This window comes from Bos indicus, chromosome 3, assembly GCF_029378745.1.
Source record: "Bos indicus isolate NIAB-ARS_2022 breed Sahiwal x Tharparkar chromosome 3, NIAB-ARS_B.indTharparkar_mat_pri_1.0, whole genome shotgun sequence".
Lineage (NCBI taxonomy): Eukaryota > Metazoa > Chordata > Mammalia > Artiodactyla > Bovidae > Bos > Bos indicus.
The window spans coordinates 27,737,298-27,748,108 of record NC_091762.1 but is presented as its reverse complement, the minus strand read 5'-3'; the positions used below and the strand labels follow the sequence as shown (position 1 = coordinate 27,748,108).

General features: G+C 44.8%; 1 protein-coding gene across 3 annotated transcripts in view; it reads left to right on the top strand.

Moving 5' to 3' along the window:
* The first annotated feature begins 419 nt into the window (after positions 1-419).
* Positions 420-10,811, top strand: part of SLC22A15 (solute carrier family 22 member 15) — a 110,756-nt gene continuing 100,364 nt past the window's right edge. The window contains exon 1 of one of the 3 annotated variants that reach the window (XM_070785861.1): positions 420-656. In XM_070785861.1, coding sequence (XP_070641962.1) covers positions 570-656 — 87 coding nt within the window. In that variant the 5' untranslated portion in view covers positions 420-569. The remainder of the gene's footprint in view (positions 657-10,811) is intronic. The other 2 variants (XR_011565732.1, XM_019956743.2) reach the window with 2 other exon arrangements.

Genomic DNA, 10,811 nt, shown 5'->3' with positions numbered 1-10,811 from the left:
AAAGAAATGTTAAACAGCACTCTTCTCCGAAGGATCTAGAACCCATTTCCACTTCCTGTATTTAAACGATTTGTACAAAAGGACAAATTTTACCAGCGGGCACCGGGTCTCCCAACCGTCATTGCGCCCCACAGCCCCTGAAGCGGGGGGCGGGCAGGCCGTGGCTTAGACGAGGAGGCTGCCCTTCGCCTTATTTCTCCATCAGAGAGGATGCCTACACCGGAACCCACTTCCTCTTTTCTCTCATTTTAAGCCGCTTTAAGCTCCGTTTTAACCCACCCTCTCAGAAGGAAATCTTTAACAGAAAGCCTAGAGGCCCGGGGAACCCGGCATCTCGCCGGCTCACGCGGCCCTCGGCCCCGCCCGCGCCAACGCGCCGCCCGCGCGCCCCGCCCTGCCCGCGCTCTCTCGCCGCTCCTCTCTGGCTGGGCCAGGCGGATGCCTGGCGCACCGGGCCGGCCGGGGAGGGCCACGCCGGGCCACGCCGGAGCGGGGGTAGCGGAGGGCGGGCCGGGGCCGCGGCCGGGCTCCAGCTGGGTGCGGGGCCGGGGCCGAACGCTCGGCCCGCCATGGAGGTGGAGGAGGCGTTCCAGGCGGTGGGCGAGATGGGCATCTACCAGATGTACCTGTGCTTCCTGCTGGCCGTGCTGCTGCAGGTGAGTCTCCCGCAGCTACCACCGCTGCCTCTTCCTGGCCACCCAGCTTGGGGTGAGGCATACCGCCCCCGCCCCGCGATTTCCCAAAGCCCGGCCCAGATGCCAAGGCTCTGCAAACCCCCAGGTGTGGCGAGCCTCCCCCGCCTCCACCTCCACCTCGCGCGAGGACGGCGCTGGGCTAGGCGCCACGCTTTGGCCTGCGCCAGGGAGAGCCAAGGTCGCTGGCCGGCCTGTCAAGCTTTGTCCCCGCCCAAGCCTCGGATCCTCGCCCCATAGGCGCCCTGGTCCCCTCACCTGGAGCAGGGAAGGAATGTGTGGAGAATGAATACTTAATCTGGCGAGCTGGTTAGTAAGAGATGCAAAATCCCCTTGTTAGCTGGAATACTCTGTGACTACGGAAAGGGAATCTCTAACCTGTGGCGCTGTCCCCTTGAAATCTTAAACAGAGAGGGCCCTGGTCACCCACTGACCAAAGGGCCCATCCGCTCTGGTGTCGACTTACTATCTTTTCCTTGACTTGAGGCGGCTTCCCTGGTGGCTCAGATGGTAAAGCGTCTGTCTGCAATGCAGGAGACCCGGGTTCGATCCCTGGGTTGGGAAGATTCCCTGGAAAAGGAAATGGCTAACCCACTCCAGTGTTCCTGCCTGGAAAATCCCATGGACGGTAGAGCCTGGTAGGCTACTGTCCATGGGGTCACAAAGAGTCGGACGCGACTGAGCGACTTCACTCACTCCTGTTCCAGGGGCTTTCAATGCTTCGGGTTTCTTTCTGGTTTAAGTTCTGCTGGGTCATTCTGCCCAGAGCCACTTTGGGCTTGACACTATTTTAAGTCCATAGTACCATCTACAATGGGTGGTGTAAAAGGGAATCAGTTCTTCGTGGTACAGAATTCTCCCAAACTGCCTGCACACCCCATCCTAGAAATGTGAGTTCTGTATGCTCAAGGTCACTACAAATACACTTTGCCATGCAAAAGTTACTCTTCCTTTTCTTTTTTAAATGGCCCTTTTGACATTAATTACTACTTTTATTCTAGTGGCATTTTATTCATAGATCCTTTTTAGTATCTACTATGAGTTGGCCATTTTAGTTTTTCCTTTATTCAGCATATAGTGAGTGCCTACTGTATGCTTAGCAGGGGCTGCAATGTTTATAAACCGAAATCTCTTTCCTGTGAAGTTTGCATTCTTGTGGCCTTGGGGTGAAGCAGTGTGTGCTAAGTTGCTTCAGTCGCGTCCCAGTCTTTGCGACCCCCATGAACTGTAGCCCGCCAGACACCTCTGTCCATGAGATTTTCCTGGCAAGAATACTGGAGTGGGTTCCCATGCCTCCTCCAGGGCATCTTCCCTACCCAGAGATTGAACCCTCTTCTTTCATGTCTCCCACAGAAGGCAGGAAGTTAAATAATTACAATTAACCTGTGATGGTTAATTGAATTAGTTATTCTGAGGTAAGGGACAGGGTGGTCATGGATATAAGTACCAGTCCACCAGTTGCTTAAACCTTGCATAAGTCAACTGCTCAGCAGGAAGATTGGGAGGGTTAGAGGTGAGGATTGACTAAGTGATTCTCTTTTCCACTAAAAAGTTTGAAAGTTCAGTTGATTTCATCATCTGGCAGTAGAACCATCTAAATGATGCACTCATAGATTAAGTCAGTTCTTTCTCTAGCAAAACAAGTTCTCAGTTCACAAATATGCAATTTTCTGAAGTTCCTTTAAGTGTGTTGTTTTAGCTTTAAATGCAGTTTACTGTGGAGAAAAAGTGTTTGTGCTAAATCATAAAAGAGTATTTAATGCCAAAAACAGAATTGTAAGCATGATGCCTGATGGGTGCTTATTGGGTTGGCCAAAAAGCTTGTTCAGGTTTTTCATAACATCTTACGGGAAAACCCAGTATATTTTCTCTTTGAGAAAATTCTTTTCTTATTCTAACCAAGAATTTCAGGAACATGAGTCCCTCTCTGAGTAACCTTACCTCCCCATCCCTGCACTCTACCTCCTATGACATTATCTTCTCACCTGACTGGCCAGGTATTCAGTGACCTTGAATAACTTTGTCTTGAGTGGAGTGTGGCACTAAAAAGGCCACTATTCCTGTGTTCAGGACCTGTTAAATTTCCACCACTTACCTTTTTTGGGGGGATTCCCTGGTGGCTCAGATGGTAAAGAGTCTGCCTGCAATGCAGGAGACCTGGATTCGATCCCTGGGTCGAGAAGATCGCCTGGAGAAGGAAATAGCAACCCACTCCAGTATTCTTGCCTGGAAAAACCCATAGACAGAGGAGCCTTGCAGGCCACAGTCCATGGGGGTTGCAGAGTCAGACACAACTGAGCAACTTCACTTTAACCTTTTTTTAATGGTTGACGCAGGTGGTTAGAGTTTAGTACCAGAGTGATCTAAGCCCATGACCGTTCAGTGAACCCTACTTGTCATGTGGTCAGCATTCATCATAGAAGAACTAGCTCTTAGAGCATTAGGCATGAGTAACTGTTTATCTTGTGGGTATGGGCTGGGAAGGTACCCTGTAGCTGTGCTGATCCCAAAAGATATTAGATGCCCATCCAAGCAGAAGTGAATTATTCACAGCTGTTACCTGTTTGTGAGGACTTAACTACCCCATAGAGCTATATCATCCAAATGGTCCTAGGGTCACTCACAGCTATCCTGGATATGAGAGTGGAGCTCCCCAGAGCCCATTCTACCAAGTCTACTTGGTAGACTTCATGATTTGGGCTAGGGGAGCTGGCCTGCAGAGTGTGAGAACTGGAGAGCCCCATAACACAGTTGTAATGTGATGCTTTCATCATTCATGTGGGGGTCGCTTTCTCTACCAAAGGAAAAAGCCATTTTTAGAGTTGATTGGCTTTAATGGAAGGAGGTTGATGGCTTGTCTGCTTTTAAAACTGAAGCCCTTGTCTTCCCAGTGCTCAGCGAGGGTACAGACCAATGGTTTAGCAGCCCTGCCCGAGACGGGGAGTCCTGCACATTAAGACTGCACATTGTGGACTGCCAGGGAGAGGGACTGTGGCGGAGCGGGGTGGGGACTGCCTCAGCAGGAGCCTTTTCTGTGTCTGTGGTTTGGTGATGACCAGCTTCATCCAAGAAACACCAAGCTAGAGGGACAAAGATGGAAACCTTACAGACCCTTTTGCATTTTCTTCTTTCTAGGATCATTAAAAAAAAAAACAACTCCCTGTACTTCAAACACATCCAAGTTACAACTGAGAGGACAAAACCAAATTATAAGCCACATCTAAAGGTCTTTAGGTTAACTGTTTTCTTAGATTGTAGATACCATCATGTAATTCCTCAAACATTTTCTCAATATCCAATTTCCTTTGACTAGGAGACCTACCTTCCCTTGCTTTGCAAACACAATCTTTGGAATCCCCATAGTGGTCAACTATCTGATATATAGAGAATAAATGCAGGTTTTGTAGAGTTCTTATCATCATGATGGGATCACATGCCCTGATAATAAGGATGCTTGGTTTTAGTGTCTCCTGCCTTGCAGATGGAATCTTTACCCTCTGAACCATCGGGGAAGCCCACATTTTCATTAGCAGAAATCTAGAGGAGAAAAATTGCCTTCTGTGAAACTAGTCATGTTATAAACAAGCAATAAGATTTCTAATTTTTTAGTTAGAAAAATTCTTACCCACCCCCGAAATATACATACCCTCCTTTGTGTACGCTCAGTCGTGTCCAACTCCTTGTGACCCCATAGACTGTAACCCGCCAGGCTCCTCTGTGCACGGGATTTTCCCGGCAAGAGTACTTGAGTGGGTTGCCGTTTCCTACTCCAGGAGATCTTCCCACCCCAAGCTGCGTCTCTTACATCTCCTGTATTGGCAGCTGGATTCTTTACCACTGTGCCATGTAGGAAGCCTTGCCCTCCTTTGGGCAGGAGGTAAATATTTGTAATATTAATATATGAATAATTCTATTTATTACCATTTCTATTTTCTAGTCGTGATTCAAAATTGATGCTGTCATCACTGTTTTGTGTTTGTGTTTGTGTGCGCTTATTTGCCAGACCGTTTGGAGGAAAGTTGGAATACAGATCTTTGCTTCTCGATCCCTTTGGACATAAAGTGGAAAAGGACCCTACTCCTTTGTTCCGAGTCAGAGATTTCAGCTCCCTCATTTTGCTCAGGATTATGAATCATAGGTTGTGGTATAATTTGCACAGAATTTAAAACACCCATTAATTAACAGGAACATGTAACCTGTAATAAGCCTTCATTTCACCTGCAGAATTGAGATGCTGCTGTGAACCTCAGCTTGAGATATAGTACTCTGGTGTTTCGGAGTGCATTATTTTTATATAAACTCTTAATAACCTCAACAATACTTTTCAGCTCCTAAAACTGCCAGTATTTTCATATTGTTCATGCAATAAATATCTTTTCATGGTGCTTTAGAAAGTGGAATGATAGAACAGATATTTTGCAGAAGAGGAAACTATAATAGTCAACACATAAAAAGATGTCTACCTTCAGTGGTCATCTGGGACAGGCATATTAAAATAACTATGAAATATGATTTCACACTTATTAGGTTAGCAAACATTTAATAATCTAACAATACAAGCGTGATGAAAATGAGAAGTAGAAAGTATCCCACTTAGAGAACAATTTGGCACTGTCTAGTAAAATTACAACCAGCATTGGACTCCTTGGTGTGTGTGTGATAATATCTCTTGAGCTTCTACATAAGCAGATACGTGTAGGATGTTTATTACAGCACTATTTGTCATGATAAAAACTAGTAACCACCTAAATGATTGGTGGCTCAGAGGGTACAGCATCTGCCTGCAATGCATGAGACCCGGGTTCAATCCCTCGGTTGGGAAGATCCCCTGGAGAAGGAAATGGCAACCCAGTCCAGTATTCTTGCCTGAAGAATCCCATGGACGGAGGAGCCTGGTAGGCTACAGGGGTTGCAAAGAATTGGACACGACTGAACGACTTCACTTTCTTTCTTTTCTTTCTAAATGATTCCCCAAAAGGAACTGGATAATTAAAATGTAATATAAATTTGATAGAATAAAACAGTTAACATGAACACACTAGGTCTACACACGGCCACATGGATGAATCTATTAAAACACAATGTGAAATGAAAAAAAAACAGTGTGATATATACAATGTGAAACATACTCTCATAACAAATTTTTAAAAATTAGGAAACAATACTTATATGGCTTATGAACGTATATGAACAATGTAGAAGCATAAACATGAAGTAGATTGACACACAATTCCTTCCCTCTTGGGAAGGAAGGGAGGGGATGTGAGAAGGGATGGATACAAAGGAGATTTCCTCTGTATCTGTAATATTGTGTTATTAGAATCTAAGACAAATATGATAAACTGCCACTAGTTTGTTGTGGTGGTGGGTTCATGAATCATTTTTATTTGTTCCACTTTTCTGTGTTAAAAATTTTTTTTAAAAATTAAAATGGTAAAAGAAGATCTGCATACCTTAGAGAGGATGCTACAATATGAGAATAACAATTCACTTTTATTGCTCTTCCTTTAACCCATTATGACTGTGAGTTGTGGTCATTTACTACTCAGGAGTGGGGCTTCCCCTGTGGCTCAGTGGTAAAAGAGTCTGCGTGCAGTGCAGGAGACCCGAGTTCGATCCCTGAGTCAGGAAGAACCTTTGGGGGAGGGCATGGCAACCCACTCCGGTATTCTTACCTAGAGAATCCCATGGACAGAGGAGCCTGGTGGGTTACAGTCCATAGGGTCACAACATAGTCTGATGTGACTAAAGCAACTGAGCAAAAAGTAAATACTCAGGAGGAAGAGTGGGTTTTGTTCGGGATGCTTTATTGAACTTTGTGTAGAACATTATCCCATCTCATGGCTCCTACCTGCTAGTATTTATCTTTATGTCCCTTCTCCCCAGGAGATTCATAGGAAGACTGCCTTTCCATGAGGTGTCACGGAGGTGGATAGCTTATGGTTCTAACCTCTCAACCATAAGTGAGTGATACAGTCCACATCATAAGCCTTAGTGAAGACCTTATTGGACTGCAATCACTAAGACCGTCCCTTAGGCCCCAAGGAATTCTCACCACCACCTGGCGTTCAGCCATGATGAGAACCTGTGGCATTAGAGCTTTTGTCAGGACTCCTAAGACGTGGGACCATCTACCAGAGATCTCTGCTTGTCTGAGCCAGTTTTATGCCACACTTACCCTCAAATTTAGTTCTGTCTGCCTTGAGACAATGGCTGAGAGCTTGGATGATAATCTGGGGAGCTTTGCCTGGTGTTCCTTCCATCAGTTTAGGTGAATGGGTGCCGGTAGGTCAAGGAGACCATAGTTACTCTTGTCCCCAGTATGATCTCAGGAAAACTGTTGTCTACAAACAGACACTGCCCCCTGGTGTAAAGCAGAGGAAGCTGCAGATTATCAGACTCGCCTGTTTCCATTTGGGGAGGATATGGAGATACCGGGAGGCCTCCAAAAGGTGTGAAAGTGAAAGTCGCTCAATCGTGTGTCCGACTCTTTGCTACTCCATGGACTATACAGTCCATGGCATTCTCCAGGCCAGAATACTGGAGTGGGCAGCCTTTCCCTTCTCCAGGGTATCTTCTCAATCCATGGATTGAACCCAGGTCTCCTGCATTACAGGAAGGTTCTTTACCAGCTGAGACACAAGTGAAGCCCAAGAATACTGGAGTGGGTAGCCTGTCCCTTCTCCAGGGGAACTTCCCAAGGGAGCTCCTTAGAGCCTGGAGGGTCTCAAGAGCTAGGATGCGCCTTGGGAAGCAACTGACATCATTGTAGCACCCAAGCCCCCAGCAGCATGCTGGCCAGGGCTACTCGCAGCTGATTGATACACGCCATGAGAGAAGGTGTTACACTCTAAGACAGCACAGAAAAGCATTTAAAATATGAAGCCAGGCAATGTGACTATGACAGTATAAACACTAGACTTGAAGGCTGTGACACCGCTGAGAGGTGGCTGAGTCAACTCATGCCGTCGACCCCTCAGTTTTCTTTGTGCTCTTGGAAATGACTGGATCATGAAAGTTGAATTCATTTGTTTTGCAAGGTCAGAATCTCTTGAAGTTGCCCTGTGCCTATCAATTAGTTGGCATTGTGTTAGTGTTGACTTTGGGATTGTCAGAATACTGGCTTGATTCATCCCCGCAGCTAGAGGCGGCTGCCTTAGAAGAAGGAGCCGTCAAATCCAAAGACACACACAGCTCAGAAATCTCCTTTCTCATTTCCTTGACCAAACACTTAAACAGAAACTAACGTCTGCACTAATGGGAATTGTATGGGGCTCAACAAATAGTATATGGTGGCTGTAGAAAAAAGAGAAAATATAGGATAAAAATTATCAGAACTTCTGCCACCCAGAAGTAAAATATGCTCACCCTTTGGCATACAGATGAGCTTCCCAACTTTGTATTATATAAATATGTACATTTGTCTTTTGTGCAAAAGTTTTTATCTTGACCTGATTTTGTCTGTCAATAATATTGCAAATATCTTGCTGCACTCACAGATTAACAACTCCGTATTTTTTAATGGCTGCAGCATGGTGTCCCAATGTGTGGCCATATCATAATTTGCTTATTCAGTTCTCTTTTGTTGCAAATGTAGATTGGTTGGTTCCTCTTTTTCCGTATTCTGGAACTCATGACTTTTTGGTCATCCTTTGACTCAGGCCTTCACTTCTTCCAGTCAGTTTTATCACTCTTTTTAAGCCCAAATTTCTGATGTTTTGGTTCCTCTCATTTCCCCCAGATCTTCTTTGTCTCAGCTTGATGGATGAGATGGAGGTTACGAATGTAAACTTCATAAGCATCCTTTCCTTTAACTTCAGAATTAATTTTTTATTCTTGTCTATGTTTCTCCACAGTGTCCAAGAGGAAAACATACCTCTGCCTTCTTTTCAGGGATATCCTCTCACTTTTGTTCTTGATTCTATATTATTCTACATCAGCTCTTTCTTTTCTTTTCTTTTTTTTTTTAGCATAGTATTATGTAGACTTTATTTTTTAGAGAAGCGTTCAGTTCAGTTCAGTCGCTCAGTCATGTCCGACTCTTTGCGACCCCATGAATCGCAGCACGCCAGGCCTCCCTGTCCATCACCAACTCCCGGAGTTCACTCAGACTCACGTCCATCAAGTCAGTGATGCCATCCAGCCATCTCATCCTCTGTCGTCCCCTGCTCCTCCTGCCCCCAATCCCTCCCAGCATCAGAGTCTTTTCCAATGAGTCAACTCTCCACATGAGGTGGCCAAAGTACTGGAGTTTCAGCTTTAGCATCATTCCTTCCAAAGAACACCCAGGACTGATCTCCTTTAGGATAGACTGGTTGGATCTCCTTGCAGTCCAAGGGACTCTCAAGAGTCTTCTCCAACACCACAGTTCAAAAGCATCAATTCTTCGGCACTCAGCTTTCTTCACAGTCCAACTCTCACATCCGTACATGACCACTGGAAAAACCATAGCCTTGACTAGATGGACCTTTGTTGGCAAAGTAATGAGAAGTGTTAGGTTCACAGCGAAGTTGAGCAGAAGGTACGAAGGTTTCCCCTGTATCTCCAGGCAAGAATACTGGAGTGAGTTGCCATAGCTATTGCCTTCTCTAGGGGCCTTCCCAACCCAGGGTTTGAACTCAGGTCTCTTGCACTGCGGGCAGATTCTTTACAGTCTGAGCCACAGGGGAAGACCTGAACATATACAGCCTTCTCCATTGTCAACATCCCCCATCAGAATGGTACATTTGTTACAACTGATGAAACTAAGCTGACACATCGTCACCCAGTGTCTCCAGTTTACATTAGGGTTCCCTCTTGGTGTTGTACATTCTATGAGCTTGGACAAATTTATAATGACAAGTATCTACTATTATAGTATCATATTTAGTCTTTCTACTGCCTTAAAAATCCTTTGCACTCTGCCTTCCATTTCTCCTTCCTAAGCCCTGGCAACCACCACATCATTTATTTCTGATCTTCCAGCTTTCCGCATTCTCTGACATCCCAAGGAATGGACTGCGTGGTAGATTTAGGTGGTATATGGAAATGTTATTAAATAGCATTAACGCATAAAATAAGAGGGGTACTCCCTTTTGAATCCTTGAATCCTTTTGTTTATTTAAGAAAAAAGTGCTAGCACTTCTCAAAACATTAGCAAATACCTCTTTTAACAAAGGGACTGAACCAGAATTAAGGAAGGTTCAGACTTTGTATAAAAACATTACCTAGTTAGGACTGAACAATATTATTCTGTTTTTATTGCATTTATTATTCATTTATTATTTATCATTCATTTATCATTGCAATTATTATTTCTTTTTTTTTTTTTTTTTGGCCATACCACGTGGCTTGCAGGATCTCAGTTTCCCATCGAATATTGAACCCAGGCCACAGCAGTAAAAGCCTAGGATCTTAGCCACTAGGCAACCTGGGAACTCCCCTATTACTCATTTTTTAAAAAAAAACTTTCAAAAATTATGAAACATTTCAAATGGAATACAGAGAATAATATCACAAACACACGTATACTTACTTCCAGGTTTAATAAATGCCTGTATTATGCCATGTTTGTCTAAGGTTGTGTTGGTCATAGTTCAACCAGAGAAAGAGGAAACAGAACTCCTAGATAGAGATATATGTTTGTATATGTGTGTGTATCTGTGTTGTATATATGTATACGATTATATATGTGTCAGTGAATAATTTGTTCTGAGGATTTGACCTTATACCATTGTGGGAGCTGATTTGGCAGTCTCTGTAAGGCTGTTGTCTCGGTGTTTGAAGCTGGAGCTTGACGTCTGCAGGGAAGGCAGCCTGGAGCCCATCAGAATTGATTGGAATCAGTGTCATTCTCACCGCCTGCAACCTTGATGAAGCAAATGGTATCATGGAGCTAAACACACGTCTGGCCCAGGAATCAGAGCAGCTGAAGGAGGGTCCAGGGGAGTATAGATCAGAAGCAGGTCCAAACGAGGCAGTGGCTGTGAGGAGCAAAAGCACTGACCCCAACCTTCTGAGCATGCTCCCTTGCTTTCACCCCTCCCGGCCAAAACTTGCCCCAAAATATCTCTTGTGTCCTACCTTAAATAAAAATACTCCAGCTAACACTTACATTGTAACAGGGTGTTTATAGTTACA